The 19535-nt window shown below is 41.7% G+C and overlaps 1 protein-coding gene across 1 annotated transcript in view; it reads right to left on the bottom strand.

Annotated features, from left to right (window-relative positions):
- Positions 1-19535, bottom strand: part of PPM1H (protein phosphatase, Mg2+/Mn2+ dependent 1H) — a gene marked incomplete at both ends in the record, with an annotated part of 128482 nt that overhangs the window by 10923 nt on the left and 98024 nt on the right. The window contains 3 exons of the mRNA XM_079544213.1: positions 1984-2091; positions 3699-3762; positions 16775-16893. Of these exons, the coding sequence (XP_079400339.1) occupies positions 1984-2091; positions 3699-3762; positions 16775-16893 (291 nt within the window). The remainder of the gene's footprint in view (positions 1-1983; positions 2092-3698; positions 3763-16774; positions 16894-19535) is intronic.

Here is a 19535-nt window from a genome sequence, read left to right as displayed (position 1 = left end):
CATACAAACAGAAGAAGATGAAGGAAAATGTGAGGAGATGAAGTACTGGGGGCCTCTCTGGGAAGAGAAAGAAGAGATGGCAAAAAAAAAGAGGCTCAGTGGCAAGCAAGTCAGAGCATATGTTACTTCCTAATATAATTCAAGTTGTGTGGTTAGTTCTTTTTTCTTTCTTCCTTTCCTACGTCTCTAAATCAAGGTCACTGGTGCTCTGTCTTTACTCCTGCTGCCCTAGTAGATTTCTGCTGAATTTAGCTGAAAAGGGAACATGGAAACACAAACAATTTTGCTTCCCTTTAATAATGCAGTTAAGAGATCCTGAAACGTGGATAGCATAGGAACTGAATGCCATACTCCAGAATTTGAACACGTGCACACACACACAGTACACACAAATTAGAAAAGCCCATGAGAGGCATTGGTTTATATGCACAAACAAATACAACAGCAGCAATTGGCAGAGATGATACTGCTGAGATACTGCGCTGCAGCTATTACATACCCCAGAAACAGCGCGTCTCAGCATGCCAGGCAGAAAAATAAATAGGTAAAATTGCATCATTTCACTGGTGCTAAACAAAACCATCGAAGTGATGAGGGCAGAGCTGCTGCCTGCCTGGCAGAGAACAGCAGCAGGTCCCAAGTGATGGACTCCACACACTTGAAGTGGGGAGAGGGAAGGGACTAGATTGATAGCAAGGAAAAGTGAAGAAGGGGCTGTCTCTGGACCTCCTCCTTTTACCCAGGACCAGAAAGTCTCAGCGTTTCTTTCTAATTTTCAAGTCTCAAAGATGTTATAAGCAAGGTCAATTAAGTCATTTTCTTCCTTCCTAACAGTGTTGTGTCATCTGTGTATTTTCATTCTCTTGCATTACAGAACCACAGAATTACAGGGGCTGGAATGGACCTCAAGAGATCATTGAGTCTGACTCCCCTAGCTAAAACAGCTACCCTACAGTAGGTCACAATGTGCTTTATTTATTTCTGTAGCAAGCAACAGATTCAAGGTCAGGTACTGGGTATGGTTAAAACAACAGAAAGCCAGCTGACAATGGATGGCAATTGGGCTACAGCAGGAAAGCCTCCTCTTTTCAGGATAGCATGCCCTTGCTGAATATTTTATAGAGAATATGTCATCTGTTCTCTGATGTAGGAAGATAAATAAAACCACAGAGTAAAAAGTTTGCATGTTTCTTCATGGGCAAAAAAAACATGCAACCTCCTTTAGAAGCCTGTATATCTTTCACTGCAAGGTCTATGGTGATTAAAAACTGGACTTGTTTGCAAGTCAAAATGATGGAAGCATTTAAAACTGATTCCCAAACAGGTAAGTTGCAAGTTCACTACCTCATCATAGTAAATATCACATAATCTCCTCCTTATGCTATCATCTGGGAATGCGCAGTGCCATGTATACCATTATTTGGGGTTTGCACAAAACCAGCAGAAAGGATTAAGCACAAGATGTGAAGAGGCAGCCAGATGGAAGCATAAAGCACTCTTCCAACATGCTTCTGGCATTTTCCTACTTAGCAGTTAGATTGGTACACTCTGCCTAAAGCAGCATGCATGCTACTGCGGAAGACATCCAATGCCCCCTTTTGGAGAAGGCAGGTTTATCTCTGCTTCTGTGAAGACCTGATGCAGGCCTCAAAGGAAGTCAGAGCACATGAAAATGGGGAGAGATGGTCACAGTGAATGGTGAGGATATATGATAGCCAATGACAAGGGAAAGAATACGTCAATGCTCTGGCTGGGATAAGGATCAATTGGAGGAAGGCAAACAGCTGGGGAATTCATAACATTCCTATTCCAAGGATGTTACTAACTTCAGGTGTCACCCCACAAACACCTTTGGGAAGTGCAGCATGTTACCAGGATTGAGCCGCAATCAGAACGGAGTCAGATTTGGGAAGAACAAATAAGCACAGTAAGTGCATTTGCTTCTCTTCCACAAATGAGGTCGTTGAAGCTTGGCAGTTTTACCTCAGGAGATGAGGATAGGAAAGGTTTGATGTAGATATTGGAGTCGTGAACCTTCAGGTCGTGGTCTCCCAGTCCTCGAGTCACGCCAATTGTTGCCATAACCCGAGCCTAGAAATAAAGAGATGGGGTCAAAAGCTGTTACAAGCACTGTGCCAAGATGGAAAGAGACAACATTCCTACTTGACAGTTGGACTACATGATCTTAGAGGTCCTTTCCAATCTTAATGATTTTCTGATACTCTATAACTGCTGCAGTCAGGGATGAATTTCCCTTATTCTCCCAGGAGCTTAAGATTTAACATAGCTAATCAAATTCTAACATTCACACTCACAGTATCTCCATTTCTTATTTTGTATTTGTCCACATTTCAGTCTGCACACGTTCACCTTAGAATATGACCACCTGTGAGGTGTGAAACTATATATTCTCTCTACCAAGGAAAAATGCCAAGGGCCAGCTGCTGAATACACAGAGCACAAGAACTGCAAGACCACACCGGTGATGGTGCCAATGGACTCTGTGGCTCTCTGCTATTACTTCAGTTCTAATGCTTTTTTCCTTAAACATCTTCCTCTTGAGACAATGACTGTTTCTCAAGAGGTGCCAGGCTCTTCTTGAGTAATGCTTCTCCAGGGACAGACCAGGCATTCTGTCTCATGGGGAACCTAGCTCTCTGCTACCTGCACCTCACTTCTGTCAAATTCTGGCTTTGCCACAGCAGCTTCTGAGCAGGAACGCTCACAGCAACAGTAACAGTGCGAGACTGACTCAAAATTATTTTGTCTCATTCACCCCTGGCTCCATAAGGCAATAAGAGAGTAAATTAAAAAGATGTGAATGAAACATTTTGCAAATAATTATACAACTAACCAAATTCAGAGATAAGCTGCAGGTCTGAACCTTCAAAACTTGGGCTAATTTTGAACAGCATGCATTTTTGCATTGAGATAAGAACCTAAAGCAGCTATAAAGAGGAGCACTATTTAGAAACACAGTGAGCATACCAATATCGGCAAACTGACACCACTGCGCCCTTGTATTGATCCAATTGCTGCATCCAGCTAAGCTTGCTGGGATCAGCACTAATGATCTCACTGTTCTTAATCAAGGAATTGGAAACAAATTTCATCCAAATGGAAGGGTTCACTTTTTCCTTTCAAGAAAAATTAACAGGAATCACATCAGAAAAATTCAAAGGTGAGTTCACATACAGCAGCAGAAGATGTGGTTAAGGGCTGTTATAATTCCTAAATCCTGCCCTGATCCCTTTTCTTCTTAATTAGGTTTTTTACATCTCAAAGCACTGTACATTGTTATTAAAGAACTCCCTGCTTTGTTTTCAGCAAACAAGAGCTATTTTGCTGTCTTCATCCAGACTAGTTATATCTTACAATCAAACCAGGATCATTTAAAGTCATTTACTGAACAGGTCTTACTGCAGCCTGGTTATTTACAATGGAACAAAAACTAAATCAAACTGAACAACAAATGACTATGCTTGCTACAGAACTGCTTTTTAATGTTGAGCTCTTCTTTTTCCTCCATCCTAGACATGAGACTGATTTATGACAGAACCAAGATATTCTCTCAAGCTGTCAAAGCGATAAAATAAAGAGATACTGAGTGGAAAACATTGGACTGCCATAGGCTAAGCTGAGTGGTAAACAGCACAGAATTCCTTCTTCTTTGCCCTGAGGAAAGCGCATGTGCCCACCTTCTTGCCTTCTCCATAGATAAGGGGAAACTTCAAGTCATCTTCCTCAATGGTTTTGTATGCCCTGTGGGGGGACAAACAACATTTATAAAGTTTGCACTCAATTAGTGACCCAGCGCCCTGAAACAAACAGCTGTGATTTCTTTATTGCTTTTCTTTTTTTTTTTTTTTCCTTTTGAATCATTATTTTTCTAGGGACTCTGTTTTTTATCCAAGATATACTTTCCTTTTCCTCTGGAAAGATTATTATTTTTTTTTTAAATGAAGATTTATTCAATTTCTCCAAAGAAAAAGTGATCACAAAGAAGGACATAGTACACCAACCTGCTCCTCTTGCCTGCAAGGAGAAAGAGGTAGACTGGTACAGCATCCTTATCAGGTAAGATATTGTTGGCTATGGCAACAGCTATACCATAATACAGTGCCATTAGAAAATATTAGCCAACAAAAAGCCAAGAAATGACTAGATGCACACAGTTAACACGGAATGATGAGCAACAACTGAGTGCATACGTGGTCACGGTGTGAAACAGCTCTCCAATAATGTTCTCACCTTTCAAGATTGCTTAAACCAAGCAGCATTCACACGCTGAAGAGTTTTAAAAGGCTATTTAGTGCTTATTTGACCTTGACTACAACATTCAAGGTTGCCAGAAATTTTATATTTTGCAGCACTTTTCCAACGGACATGGGAAGTAAATGTTCATGCTCTGATTCTGCTTGCCATGTGCCTGTGCACTCTGCCTTTTACACATCCAGCTGTTGACACTGATGAGGTGAGAAGGTGAGCAATTTTGCCAGTGAGAAATAAATAAGATGGCTGTCACTCTCACAGCCACAGAGCCCCCTATTTTTTTGTGACACAAACTGGGGCCAAAGGGCTGAGCAGACTCTGTGATCAAGGTACGTCACCCCACAGCTTTCCATAGGGACATGCTTCCTTTTGCGCTACAAAATTGACCCTCCCCAAATTATTTCCTGCACGCTGTCCTTCCTCCATTCTATGCCTGCCTCAATCCTTGGAGTGATACCAAAACCATCATTGAAAGCACAAGTCAGCACTCCTCAATGAAGCAGAAGGGAGAGGACCACAGCAGGGCCCTGCCAGCCCCCACCAGCCCCTGCTGTGTGGCTCTGAAGCGGGGCTGGCTGCTTGAGCCTGAGGGAGATACATTCAATTTAAGCAATGTGACACAAATTGGCAGGAAATTAAAAATTAAGGGTGAGGTCCTAAACTGTAATTGAACTGCCCCCTGCTTCAATAAAGTATGGCATAGATCTGGGATCAATAGTGCTGTTTTACATAGCTATGCATATTGCAGCAAACAAGCAAGCCTTGGACTTGAAGTAGCAGTGTAGATATTTAAGGCCCACCATTGGTTTTCTAGTAATCTCAGGTTTGGTCCTTTTTGGGATTTGGGCAGTAGGGTAGAAAAAAAACAAAAATAAACCAAAACTAGAAGAAGAAACAGCAGTGGAAGTCTCCACACCCACACTACAAGATATCACTAAACAGAACCAGGTAGGGTTTGCAAAACACAGTGGGCACTTCATGGGAAGCTCAGTAGTCAAGAATACCTTGGATACCTGGGCATCTTAAGTGATACTATGGAAAAAACATTTAAAAAGCACAAATCAGTACTCATAGCCAGCATAATAAAATTTTACTGACATTCAAAACTTGGAATGGCATTTTCTTGGGAAGGATGAGTCAGTCAGTCATGGACTTTGCTCCTGTTCCTTTCTTTACATCCAGCAGGCAATAAATCAGAACTGTGCCTCACTCACCAACTTGGATATCCTAGTTTGAACAAAGAGGAAAATTTTACCACAGCTCTATTCACTGCCTGGCTGCTCACGAACACATCCCACAGCTTCCAGCTGGGCCTACAATGCTGGAAGCCTTGGGAAAACCTCCTTGAGAAGAAGTCGGAATCCTTCTCATTCCTTTGCACAGAAGCAGTTGTGCTCCAACACCAAGACAAATGGTGTGTCAGCTGAGTCCATACTAGTCATTGGAGTCAAATGACTAATGCAAACCACAAGCCCAGCAATTCCTGTTGGATTTTTAAGTTGCTAGACATATTTGTTACAAATAGCAAACATGAATAACTTGACATGACTTCACTACTTGTAACCTCCCTTTTTAAAGGAATAAGAAAATTCATTCTTTACCTACAAGTAACATTATTTGCAAGATAACTAAAAATACTGAAGACTAAAGCTCCCACTCCACATTATCTTGTAAGTAGCCAAAATAGGGACTGACTTTTCATACCACTTTCTCCTCTCTCTTCGATTTGCTTTTCAGCATCTCACACCAACTGTGGATTAGGAAGAAAGGGAAAAAGGAAAGAGAGATGGAGGGGAAAAAATTATCATCTGAGCCAGTGTTCTTCAAAAGAATGGTCTCCATGACTGAATCCATCAATTCTTAAGGACTCACCATAAAGACCATCTTTCACTGTGACAATAGTGCAAAGATGTTGGCTGAGGCTATGTTGCAAAGGCGGAAGCCTACTTGTTTCATAAAGAGATTAGGAAGGGCATCTGACTGGCTTATGACCTCCTGAAGATATGACACTCAATTAGGGAAGACCCCTAGGCCAACAGTGATTTGTTTTGTGGTTTCTCACAGCAAATCACCTCTTGGACTCAGAACTTGGGTGTCAAGATTCATCTCATGCCCTTCTTTTTTCTGCATCGATTTTGCTGTTGCCTGAAAAATTATCAATCTTTGGGAAACAATGCATAAGAACGGTGACCGCAGCAGTAGAGCTGGCATGGATACACTGAAAAGCAATCTGAGACACTCAAGAAAAGTACCTAAGTCCTGCACTACTAGTGAATAAGAATTAATAATATATGAGCTTGTGGTTTCCTGCAAAAGAATGATGAAGGACAGCTTTTCAGCTAGCAGCTCTGCAACTGCGCAGGGAAGAAGGAAGGAAGGAAGCTATGAAGTTCCTGGTGATTTATGCCATGTGAAACCTCCTGTACTTTGTACATGTGTTTATTTCACACAAGCTACAACCCTCTGGACTATTTCACTTGACTTTATGCAGTAAAGTTGCATTTATACCTTCCTGTGCTCTTTAGAGAGTATGCTGTACATAAAGATATAATATGGCAATCAGTATATCAAACACAGACATATGGAGAACCTGAGGGGGTTGTTTGGCTTTTTTTAATACCAGTGCAGCCTTGTTCAGACATCTTCATAATTCAGTCTACCTTGCTGTTTTAACAAACACAAATGCAGGGTTCCGATTCTCCACACTCCTCATCTCCCTCATCTGCATCCCAGAAGGATTCAACAGCTACCAGGGCATGAGAAGACAGGTTATGAAGACAAGGCCATGCTACTGCTTGCTGCTCTGAGTTAGCCTAATCCTGTCACTGCTTCTGCCACGTAAATCTCTACTTCTCCAAATGGAAAAACAGAGCAGTAGAGAGGGGGGAGCAAAAAAGGCAAGCTTTTGCCCAGCTAAATCTAGCTGCATTTCTTTCAGTTAACTTCATTTCTTCTTTTCGTTTCAGAAGAATTATGAAATGGTGCTGCTGTCCAAAAAAATTGAACTAGGGCTTGACATATGTACCACCCACAAAGTTACATTTGGACTCAGGACCAACATTTTGAAAAAGCAGGCCAAATCGCACCGGGAGCCAAAAGAGATGTCAGAACGAAAGAACTAGGACTGACATGATGTTACTCATATGCAAACTGGAATTTGCTCTAAATACATGAAAAAAAAAAAAACAAAAAAAAACCCCAAAACATCAGAAGCAGCTAAATACCAAAGACAATCTTTTTGCAGTACCTGCAGTCATTAGTAGTACATTAAATATTTGTTAAGTAAGAGACTATCAAAGCTACACACACACTGCTGAGCTGGAGCTTGAAATGGTAGTCACCTCCCAAATACAGATTTCATGAGCCAAAATCCTAGAGAATTTCTTGCATGCATTAAGCCTTCTGTTCTTAAAATTACTCTTCTGAAAGCACACACAAATTCATGAGTAGGATGAGTAGAAGATGCAAATATACAACTAAAAGTTTTTGGTGACGAAAGAACACCCTGTATTTTCTTTTCTTTTACAGCATATTGTATAAGTCTGCTGTTCATGAAAGGGTATTGTATCAGCATCCTTGGGTACAAAAGATGGTAGCGAAAAAACAGTCTATGCTGACCTAAAAGCTCTGTTGTGTGGATGACATAAGAATCCAGATTCCATGCTCATTGTGTGCTCTGCTTTTCCACACCATTTGGCTTTAGAACACTTGCTCATTTTTCACATCTCTGCTAATGACACCTGATACTTAGGGAGGAACAACAAAAAGAATCACTATCAAAAGGCTTTAGCTTGAAGCACAAAGCAAAACCCACTTGTGACAAGCACAAAGGTAAAGAACTACGGCATGAGAAATGTCTTAGTTTATACTGAATACAAGGATGAAGACTCTCCTTTGAGACGTGTTTGCAGACAAAGTGTATTTCCAGCACTGCTTCTCTACTAGCCTGCAAAAAAGCAAAGACATACCAAACAACATACCAAACTCTACAAAACCTCTCCAGCAAACCAAACAACCTTCCATCCTCCTGGTCTGTGTCACCCAAGGTCGAGCCTTCCTGGCCATACCAATAGAAAAGGAGATTTATATCCTTGAGAAACACACAATTTGATAGAAATAGGTGTTTCCTTTCTGCCCTGCCCGTCCCGCAGCCCCAGCAAGGAATAAGTGGATTGGAGCTACCTTTGGATAACAGAGCTTAAACCACCACCCCAAAATGAACTCTTTGTACTTTCTATTGAGCTACACACAAAATTTTCCAAAGGGAGAAGTGATATGTAGCTCAGGTTAGGCACAGAGCACTGAAAATTATGCAATTTATGTCTCAATGAAACCATAATTTTTTAAAACATCCCTACACATGTGCTTTTGCAGAGTCAGGATCTTTAAATCCAGAGAGCACTGTCTGATACTAAGTACCCTCTAGATATGTTAGCTTTAATGTTTCAGTGCCTCAGTGTCTTTCCCCTATTACTCATCTGACATATAGTTTAATGAGGCAAAACTACAATATACAAATACAATAAAAACACACAAACTATAGTTATGTTTGTTAAGAGAAATGATGATGGCAAGCCCAGGTGGATTAAAGAAGACAGATGCACATGCATATATGCACAAATTGTTTTTAGGGAATCATCTATTCTACACCAAGATACTCTAATAGGTTTTCTTCCAGGTAAAGAGAGAAACATACAAGTTTTAAAATACTTTTTCCTCACAAAAGGGAGAAATACCTTTTTCCAAATCTGAAACTGTACAATGTTTTAGTTCTGCAAATTCCAACTCTGTTTACACATACGTAAGTTACAAAAAAAAAAAAAGTTTAAAATTTGTGTGTGCGTGCCTTGCACACAGTTATCATTTCCATCTTGGTCAAACCAGACTGGTACTTGAGCTCTAAACCTCCAGGAAGCCTGCGCTGTGGTGTACAGTCAGTCCTAACACAGAGTCTGGACTGCATCGGATTGGACACGTACTCCTGTGGATGTAATTCCTAAGTGAAGCAAATCTTGGCCATCTTCTTGGCCAGCCCACTTCAAAGACTCGAGCATTGGCATCTTCTCTCAGGCACTTCTCTGAGTGTGGCTGATTTTTTTTAATCCATTTACCTCTAACAGAGCACTAACAGAAAGCAGTGGAGGAAAAGCTGCAGATAGGGTGGGCAAGGACCTGGAGAGGTCCTTGTCCATAAAAGAGCACATTAGGAGAAACCATAACTGAGGATAATTTATAAGCACCTTACTCTTTTTGTGCTCAGGAGAAGAGGAGGGACAAAACAAACATACTGCAGGCACATTTACTCACTGTTTGCAACTGGCAGAGTTTCCACCACTTGCGAGCACCTGAACCTGTGTGCAGACACTACAGTTGCACATCAAAGGGGTTCATGTTCTGCAACAGCTTCACTGGGTTAAAGCCTTTTTCACAGTGATTTTGCTAACTTAGGCACTTAAAATTTACTTCATCTCTTCTAAAAAGACAAACAGGAAGGTTTGTCAGCAACTTACCCTGAAGACAGACGGGTAAGGGAAGTGGGCTGTCAACACCCTATAGGCTTAATGCACTGTGATGGACAGAAGAATCATTTGTAAATTCACATTTTGCTGCACTTCTTGCTAAAAGGATGTGGTAAAGCAGATGGTAGGAAGACTGCCTGTTCACCCGCAGTGTCTGCTCCACGCTGGCCAGCTGGGATCCTCTGGAAAGGAGGGATTGTGCAGCAAATTCTTCTGAGAAAGATCCCTGTAGTGCAGGATGGGGCAGGCAAAAAGACAAAGCAAGCAGAGACCTCACAATCCCAGCAACAACACTGGAGACTGGGAGCAAGGGGCCTCCTCTGAACTGAGAGGAGGGACTTAAGTCCATCCTGAGCAGCGATGTAAAGGAGCAGGATTTCCTGAGGGCCCAGCAGAGGTCATATGGAATGTGTGCAGCTCAGGAAGCAAGAGAAAGTGTCCGGACTAGAAAGAGGAAGTGAGGTAAAATACTTCACCTTAACCATGATGAAGATTTGGTATTGGTTTTCAGACTGAAGATTATTTCAGCTTAGTTTCTGTCCGATAAAACAGATTCCACAGACTGGGAGCCTTTTGGTGTCCTTCCACACGAGGAACCTGACCTTACATCAAGGCAGAGCCCAAGTGGAGTTGCGCAGCCATGTAGGGACAGGTCTTGGTGCACTGCTTCCAGAAGATGCTCCTGCAGAACATGACTTGTACCAGCCACTTTCTTGCCAGGCTCACTTGGCCCCAGAGAGGCTGTTTCCAAAGAAGTTTACCCTCACACTTACTTTCCTTCTTTGTTGCAGAACAATTATTTTTTGTTTTTGCTTTCTCCAGTCCCAAAGACTCTGGCTCAGCTCCTGTGGCATGTGCGCACTTGGCGAAACTGGAGTCATTCATCACTGCCAGGAGATACGCTGTATGCAGCAGGCCAGCTCCCACCTCCCGCTGCTCCTGCAGCGAGGGCTGCAAATCTTAAAAAGATGCATAACATGCACATTGCAAACAGCCATTCATCATTGAGAAGCCATGCTCCAGACATCCCGGCACAGCCCAGCAAGCTGCTCTGGCTGTGCACACTGAGCAGCACCCGGCTGCCTCGCAACCGGAGGAGCACGAGGACAACAAGCCAGGCAAGAGGCCACGGATCGCCGCTTGTGCTGCGAAGGTGACATCCTCGCTCTCCACTCTCTAGAAAGGTTTAATGCTGCTAAGGTGGCCCATAATCATTAAATTATGAAAATGTAAGTTGCTGGGAGGAAATTAATACCAGGCATGGCTTGGGAAAAGGCTGCTTTCTTGTGAAGTAATTATGAAATTAAAATTTGATCTCTCCCTGGTGATTGCACAAAGGATACGGTTGAGGTCCCAAGCACAACAATACAGGCAGGGTTTCAGCAGAAGAAGCGCAGAAGGTTTCACTAGACAAAAAAGCTCAATTAAAAAATGGGGCAGGGAGGATGACTTTTTGTAAATTACATGAATTTGGCTAAAAGGCGTAATCAAGCAGGTTATGGCACAGGGTCTGCAGACTTCCAATTACTTTTTACAAGTTGGATTCAAGCTGTTAGGAAATGCAGCTTATCTGAATAAGACTAATAATGCTAAGCTAATTAGACCCACAGGCATTAGCCGGCAGATAAATTCAGGCAAAAAGAGGGACAGTGTCACTTTAAATACTGCCTTGGGATCGGAGGAAAAGCTAATGAGGAGTGTCAGTTGGGGCTGTTTTATTAGGTGGCTCTCCAGAGGATACAGCTCGAGGTTTCTGTAGCAGGGCTTCTGTGCTTGATTCAATAAATCAATTTATATTAAATGGGGGTGCAGCGCGGGCGTCTGCTTCATAAAGCTCTCTGTGGCATTTCTCAATCTGCTTATGCACTGCTCAGCCAGGCTACCTGAGCGCGCTGTCAAAGGACGTGGAGCAGTAACGAATAAGACAGCAGCAACACTGGCAGTATTTGTTCTATTGGGCTTGCGCATTACCAAGCAAAACATGTACATTGGCTCTCACCGTGGTACTCTGGATCCCCAATAAGTGATTAATGAGACACTGGTTTTTGTGTGCCGGAGACTGAACCGCAGACTGCAAAGCAGGCTGTGCAATGAAAGCAAAAGGCATCCATCCCAAACAATATAAAATGGCTTGAAAAGTGAAGTTGCTTTTTCAATCAGATGCTCGGAGGCTGAAAGACATTCCCTGTTGGAAAAGAAAAGGGCGAGCACAGAATAGGCTGGCGGCTTGCCAGGAAGTGGCCAATATTGACTCTAGAATAAAATAGGTTTTGCTCAGCACTAGCTCCTGGGCACCAGCCTCTGCCTTGGAATCAATCACAAGCATAGCGTATCCCCAGGTCATGCACTGTGACAAAACCTCGCCAGAAGCCAGTAGTGCCCTGCAGGTACTGTCAATGGGCAAACTCAGGTGCAGCACAAAGCCCTCCAGCACACTGTGCTCTGGGGCTCCAGCCCCAATGGCATGGCTGGGGCTGCACTGGGTCAAACTGCTCTGTATGGGTCCTGTACAACTGTGTGCAGACCTGGAGGGCAAAGGAAGTCAGGAACATGTCAGGACTGAAACCGGATTTTTTTGTCCAGGCTCTTTTGCTGCTGAAATTTATTGAGTCAAAAAGCTAGAGCTTTGATCTGAAAACAAGCATTCAACAAATCCTGTTTTAATGCAAACACCAGAAAGGCCACTGTTTATGTTCTGAGAAGAAGCAAGAGGTTAATTTTGAAACCACAACGGCTGATGCCAATGGTGCCTTCTGGATACCTCTGGTTAAACACAAGGCTGCAGAAGGCTGACAGGGACACTGGATGAAACAGCTCCATGTGCCTATGTGCCGTAAGGGGCACAGTAAGCCAGAACAGTACCAAGCAGGTTTGGAGATGATGCCTGAGATGCATTCAGAGCAAAGCAGAATTGTTCTCCCTCATTTACCCACATGTAAAGAAAAGCCTGCCAACCGTGTCTTAAATGCTAAATAAAAGGAGGAGATGGAAAACACTCACTGTGTGCCGTCCTTAAAAGGAGCACAGTTCTCACCAGGCACGCCTCTTCCCCATTTATTTCTACCTCTTTTAGCATTGGCAGCACTTTGCTCTTGTGGCCAGAGTCCTCCCCAAAGCTTCTATTGCCAGGACGTGTCCATGTCACCAGAAGTACCCTTTCTGATTCAAGCTTAACCTCGGCAAGCCACGGTCTGCAAACCCCAGACCAGAGATCCAGCTGTGAAAGACTGTTAGTAACACAGATGTCTGCCAGCAAATTACAGCTCGAGACAGCTTGGAGGCTTGTTCAGCAGGAGACACAGCTCTTAAGATGCTTTGCCAGCTACAGAACGCTTTCTGCGACGGCTGCTCCATCATGATGTGTGGGGGGTGATGGTGCAGGAGGAGCAGCTCGTGGCCAGCTTCAACCTAGATGGGATTCATTTTATATACATTTAATGCAGCAGATTTCTCATCCCACTAGAGAAAAGGGAGAAAAGGCAAGTAGTCAAAGAGAAATGGAGGCAGAAGAGAAATGCTGGTGTCAGGGCAGTTACAGGCAGCCTGGACTAGTGATGTAGCACACATTGCTGGATCAGTGGTTGTCCTAATGCTGCAGGGAAACTTGGCAGCTCTACTACCACTGTGGGCAGCTGAGACAAAGCCAGTGTGGAAACTTCACAGGGAAAAAAAAAAAAAAAAAGGAAAGAAAAGAAAAAAAAAAAGGCCAAATGCATTATGACAGACCGAAAGACAATAACTTTCTATAATCCAAATGAGCTGGGCAAGCCAATCCATTGTTGAGAATCTGAAAGGCTCCAGTGCACAGGAGAAGGGTAAAAAATTAAAAAAAAAAAAAAAAATTAAAAAAGCATACAACTTCTAATAGAAGAAAATGTCCTGAATTTTAAAGTAAAACAGTTCATTTTCCTGAGGAAACACCAGAGCAGAGTTTTACACCCTCCTACTAAGGGAGGCAGTAAGTGTGAGGCTGTTTCTTCCTGACATCACCTGCACTTCTCTTCGGGTACATGCAAATGTCAACACACAGTGAAGTCACCGACCAAAAAAAGATTCAGACAATTGATCTGCATCTTAAGTGATAAAGGATTGGCAACACTTTAGCAAACCAGGCTTTGGCTGGCCAAAGCACCATCTGATGTTTTCTAGAAAAGAAATGTATATGCCAATTCATTTGCCATGATAGATACTGTCCTTAGAAGCAAATGGAGAACAGATACGTCCTTGGCTGCCATGTCCTGATGCATCAATTAATTTGAAGGATTAGAAGGGGAAGAAAACAGGAGCAAGACTCTTGAGGTGGAAAAGAATCAGTGAAATGTCAGCCACCTCAAACCATCGCCTCTGAGGGGCCATCAAGGTAAGAAATCTCACACCTTGTCCACAACCTCAGCCACTGAGAGTGACCCAGATTTTGGACAAATAGAAGCAGACTGCATTTCCTCAGCTTAGGAGATGACTGCATGTAATTCGATGGAAAACAAGACTTCCTTGGGAAAGCACCCTGAGAAAAGAAATAAATCCTTATTTAAAAGGACTCTGACTTCGATAAATGCTACAACAATAGAGCAGTTCCCTCACCATTTCATTGTCCTGAAGCAAAAAAAGAAAGAGGCAATATGTACTCTAGCTGTGGGGTACAGAACGGCTAAGAGATTCAGATTCTTTGACTCAGGACAAAAATGCAGCCCCCATTTTCCACTTCCAGCTAGAAGTCCAAAGTAACAGCAGGGAGAGGTAGTATCATCACAGTCTCCACATGCTTTTGCTTGGCACAAGCCAACCCTTTCTGGGAAAACACTGAGGTAAATTCAGGCTTCAATTTTCAAGTCACAATTTTTATATTTGTTCCAGAACAACTACTTACAGCTAAGCGTATTTGTGATAAACCAGTGGTAATCTTTGCACTGACCACATTAGAATCGGTAACTGGATCAATGTGTGTCCCACACTTCAGGAAATTCAGAGAAATCAGCAGGCAAAATCAACTCACTTCTCCCCCCTGCCATATGCTAGAGTTAACAGAGTTCACACACTAGTACTGAAATACAATACATCAAAACAAATCTGCAATCAGTTTAGACTTATCCAATATCTTCTACTTGCTATTCTACATATAAAACATGTTCCTTCCTATTTATCTTTCTTCTAAAGCCAAGCTAGTTATGCAATAACCATTCTGAATAAGGTGAAGTGCTGTGCACATATTCACAAGCAAGGAACAAACCGATATGCAGCCTTATCCCTTTGTTTAATTTTTAACCATTCCAACATTGTATGCATCCCAGCATCCTGCTTGTGATTTTTACTGCAAAAAAAAAAAAAAAAAAAGCAACAGTCCTGTAAGTAGGACTCTCACTGTTGTGTTTGAAACAGCTCTTGCTGTTTCTACTTTCAAAAAGCAGTTATTTTTCATCCTTTTCTTGGTATTTATCAACACCAAATTTGATCACTGTGATGCCCATTTGTGTAAATCATTAAATCCTTCACAGTTCCTCAGAGACCTTTTTTGTTTATTAATAGAAGAGCTGTGTCACCTGCAAATACTGCAAGTTCAGTCATTCTAACTGTATTTCCTTTCCAGACCTCTAACCAATTGAGGAAAATCCAAACAACTCCTGTGAACCTGGTGAAACTCTATCTTTCAACCACTTAAATAACTCTGCTCCTACCCTCCTTTTTGGAGCTACTTACATATCCATCCACAATATTTGCTGTGTGATTTGGCTTCCTCCCCCCCCTCCAAGTTGCACCTCACATCTTGAAAAATCTTTTGGAAGTCTACATGAAGCCATTCCTTTCTGATGCTTCAGAGATCGATGTACTTAATAAGAAAAATCTCCCTTTGCAGAAACTGAGAGCCTTTCAAATATTTTACTGTTCAGACTCAGTTGGGCCAATGTTCTCATTTTGTTCCTATTCTTTTGCTTTTGCCTGCAGCCTTTTCAAAATGTGCAGCCACTATTTTCAGGAAAGGATTGCATATTTCTACTAGCAGCTGTTCAAGCTGATGGACAATTATGAGTATTCCCAGATTAATATGTTCTGTACAGTACAAAAACTCCAGATTATATTAATAAACTTAGGTTATTACTCTGCCATTAAAATATCATTATATTTACAGTCTCCAAAGCATGGGACAATCAGAAGCATGTGGAGTTGCAGTTGTACTTGTGCGTGCAAGTCTCCAAATCTACAAGAGCTCAGGCTTTTTTACCCTCTCCATCCCCTCCTTTCCTCCATGAATATTTTCTTAGGATGCTGAAACACAAACAGCAGAGAAGCAAAAGCCATTTGCATATATAAGACATTTGCCTTTATATGTCACATACACAGTACTCAATGACAAGGCATTGGACTTTTCTTAGTGAGAGTCACTTGAGAAAGAGCCTCTTGAACTGGCACAAAACAATGAAGACACTGACAAAGAAAGAAACATTAGGTTTGTCTAGTGACAAAAAACTCATCACTCTTTCTATCTTCACCTCATCAAGTCAGTGCTGTTCATTCAAATCTTTCATTTTAGGATGACTATAACTTTTATTTGTATAGGCCCTCAAGGGTTACCCAAATGAGGTGTTAGCTGCAGTGGAGCATGGGAAGCAGCTCTTTTCTTCTGCAAGCACTGCATGCAAAGGAATGGTCACCCACTGATCCAGATTCTGTAAGATGTTACTTGCAAGATAGGAAAGTTGTTTATCTGTCTTTCAGGAATACTCCTGGCATATCTACCCTCTTGAGAGTTTTCTCTTCTTTGAGTGCTCATATACTAAAATGATCTGTGGTCTGGGCTGTGGAGGCAGGTCAACTCATTTTAAATGTTAATTTCTAAAAGCAAAATACATCTGAAAGATGAAAATACCTTTCTTTATAATACAAAGGTGTACACCTCCACCTTTGATGCAGTTTACTCACAGATGTGTACAAAGCAGGCATATGCTGGGGAAAAGGCTGACCTCTTGCTGAGAAGGGCACATCCTTACCAGCCAGTCATGTTGAAGTCACGGTAGAGCATCCTCTTTCCAACTTCCTTGCGCTGCACCCTCCGTGGAAACTCTAAATGTGTGAACTCATTTCCCAGCAAGTGGGGCTGCATGTAAGCCTGTGGGTAAAAATCAAGCCACAGATACCACATGAAGATTATAAAACATCCTCTGTTATTACTGAGGCAGCACTACTATCCCTTCTCACTCCCTTCCCACACACATTTTATTTTTTCTTTTCCTTTTTCCTCCTTTTCAAATAAGGACAACAACAAGATTTGCTCCAGCAAGGTGCACATACACTAGTTCCCATGCTATCTGGAGTCTGGTAGTGATCTTATGTTTAGCAGCCCTCTCTTCCTAAAATCCTTTCATTCCTTCTCACCCGTTCTCACCAGCTGTGATTACTGAAGTACTCTTCACCACTGACCCTGAAGGAGTCTGCAGGGTTTCATAAAGCAGAACATCTCCTTTTGCAGGCTGATGACTTAAGAGAAAGGAACAGTCAAATGACAAAGCCATTGAGCAAGTAAAGACTTGGAGGGCGTACATGTGGAGCTCAAGTTGGCTCCACCAAACCCAAGGCTTGAGCACCTCACAGCTTGAGAACACCATCAACACAGCTTGAGGCAACTTCAACTTTGTCCACTGCACACTTTGTACACAGATCACCTGACAGGTTATCCTTAGACGTACCATATTTTTTCCTTTGGAAATAAACTTCACTTGTTTTTCTTTAATAAATGCATAAACAATCCTTTCCTCCCAACATAAGCCACACTGTGAATTTTTCTGAAGATATAGACAAATTGGCTAGGGAATAGAAAGAGTAGCATTTCTCAACCTTTCTGCAGGTGTCTCTTTTTACTTATCCAGCCAGTTAAGGCAATAACGTCTGTCTTATCTTCAGCAGCAGTTGCCATCAGGGCAGATCAAATGAGCTGGCTTTAGTTGCTGGGTTTGTCATAAATCTAGCACTCATCAAAGGTGAGCAGCAGGAAGCAGTGGAAGCCCTTATTGATCTACCTGGCAGCTATCATACAGATAGTTCACAGTAAAATATTTCCTGCATTTAAGGGCTGAACCTGATCCCACTCAATTTAATAGGAGTTGGATCAGGCTCAGTACATCACAGTGCTAACCGTCGATCAGCCTGTCTCTGCTCCCTTTGCCAGGCATCCTTTCACAAAACACCTCCCAGCTCAGCTGAGACGGGGCTGAAGGAGATGCTCTGTGCAGCTGCCAAGATTGGATTCTGCTTTCAAGAGGCAGCTTTTAAGCACACAAGTATGATCTTGACATGGTGATCCCTTCCTGAAATGGGAGCTCCATCAGATTCACTCTGCACAGTTCAGGGAATTACATTTTTCCTCCTGTAATCTACAGGCATCCAAGGTTCCCTTCTGCACCTAAACTTCTATGGCCATCTAATTGGATTGCTGCTACTCGATACAGAAATGTCTGAGGAGCAGAACTGACTTCTGAGTTGCCAAGCAATGTTAGACGAGATGAGGCTTTCCATACTTCAGAACTCAGGATTCTTTATATAAAAATACATGTAAAGTTTGTATTTATTTTTGCTTAAGTTGGAAAGATGTTGCAACATCTCTAATGACTTTTGTATTCTACACATAGCATTTTTTTTTTTATCTTATTTGTTCTTCCTAGTCTATGATTTTATAAACTCAACAATATGTTTAGAAAGTGCAATTCAGTTCACTTGTGAAGATAAATAGCCTATCTTGATTAAATCATTACAAAGTACTTCTAGGTAAAGAACAGTGTTACCTATCTGTGAAAAAAGACTTACTGAAAGCAAAAACCTCCAAGACCTGAAATGAAAATGGAGATATTTAACTCAGATTATGAGATTACTTATTAGGCTGGATCATGGGTTCAGAAGAAATAAACTTACAGGCTTTTAGCATTTTTCCCCTTGAAAACAAGAATTTCCTTTATTGAAAAGGGAAAGCAATTGGGAGAGACTGCATTTCATAAAGATTTACTCAGATGGAAAGTCTGAGGTCACAAGTGAAATAAGATTAATAAAGCTGGCAGAGTTACCACAGGACTGCTAATGTTCAAATAAGATTTCTCTTCCGCAGCCAAGCCTCAATGCTTGATTTACAATCTAGGGATCTTAACTTGATTCTAATATTTTTGGCATCACTGGAACAGGGGGAAAAGAGCAATTTGGAAGCTTCTGGTGCCGTGAGCTGAATTCGTATGTGAAGAATTTTTTTTTTCTTTTTATTCTTTTTTTTTTTTTGGTAGGTGTTTTTTTTTTTTTTTTTTTTTAACGGTTGTTCTTGATGCTTCATTCTAATTCTATAAAGAAAAGAGTACAGCTATGACTTTCAGTTGAGTTTGTTGAGAACCGTTCTCCATTTACTACAAGGCAGGGTTGTTCTCTCTTTCCATCCCTACCAAACTATGCTGAACCAAAGAATAAATGAAAACATCTCTTTGAAAATCTGCAGTTTTCTCAAGTAGCTAAAGGGGCACTAAGAAATCCCTTGAACAGATAAAAAAAAAACAAAAACAAACCAAAAACATAAGCACAAGCTAAGTACCAGAGTTTCAGCTATGATGAGGCATCACATTTTAATTTTTCATTTGTTTAGTCACGATTTGTAAGAACCTCAGATTAGAAACATCATTCAGAGAACTTAAAATGTAATAAAAACAGTGACTATCAAACACTTCTGTATCCTTATGAGGCATGTTCAGACAATATTGTTATTCTGCGTTATGAAACAGG

Source organism: Tetrao urogallus (assembly GCF_951394365.1).
Source record: "Tetrao urogallus genome assembly, chromosome: 1".
In the NCBI taxonomy this organism is placed as follows: Eukaryota; Metazoa; Chordata; class Aves; order Galliformes; family Phasianidae; genus Tetrao; species Tetrao urogallus.
This window is presented reverse-complemented; position numbering and strand designations above follow the sequence as displayed.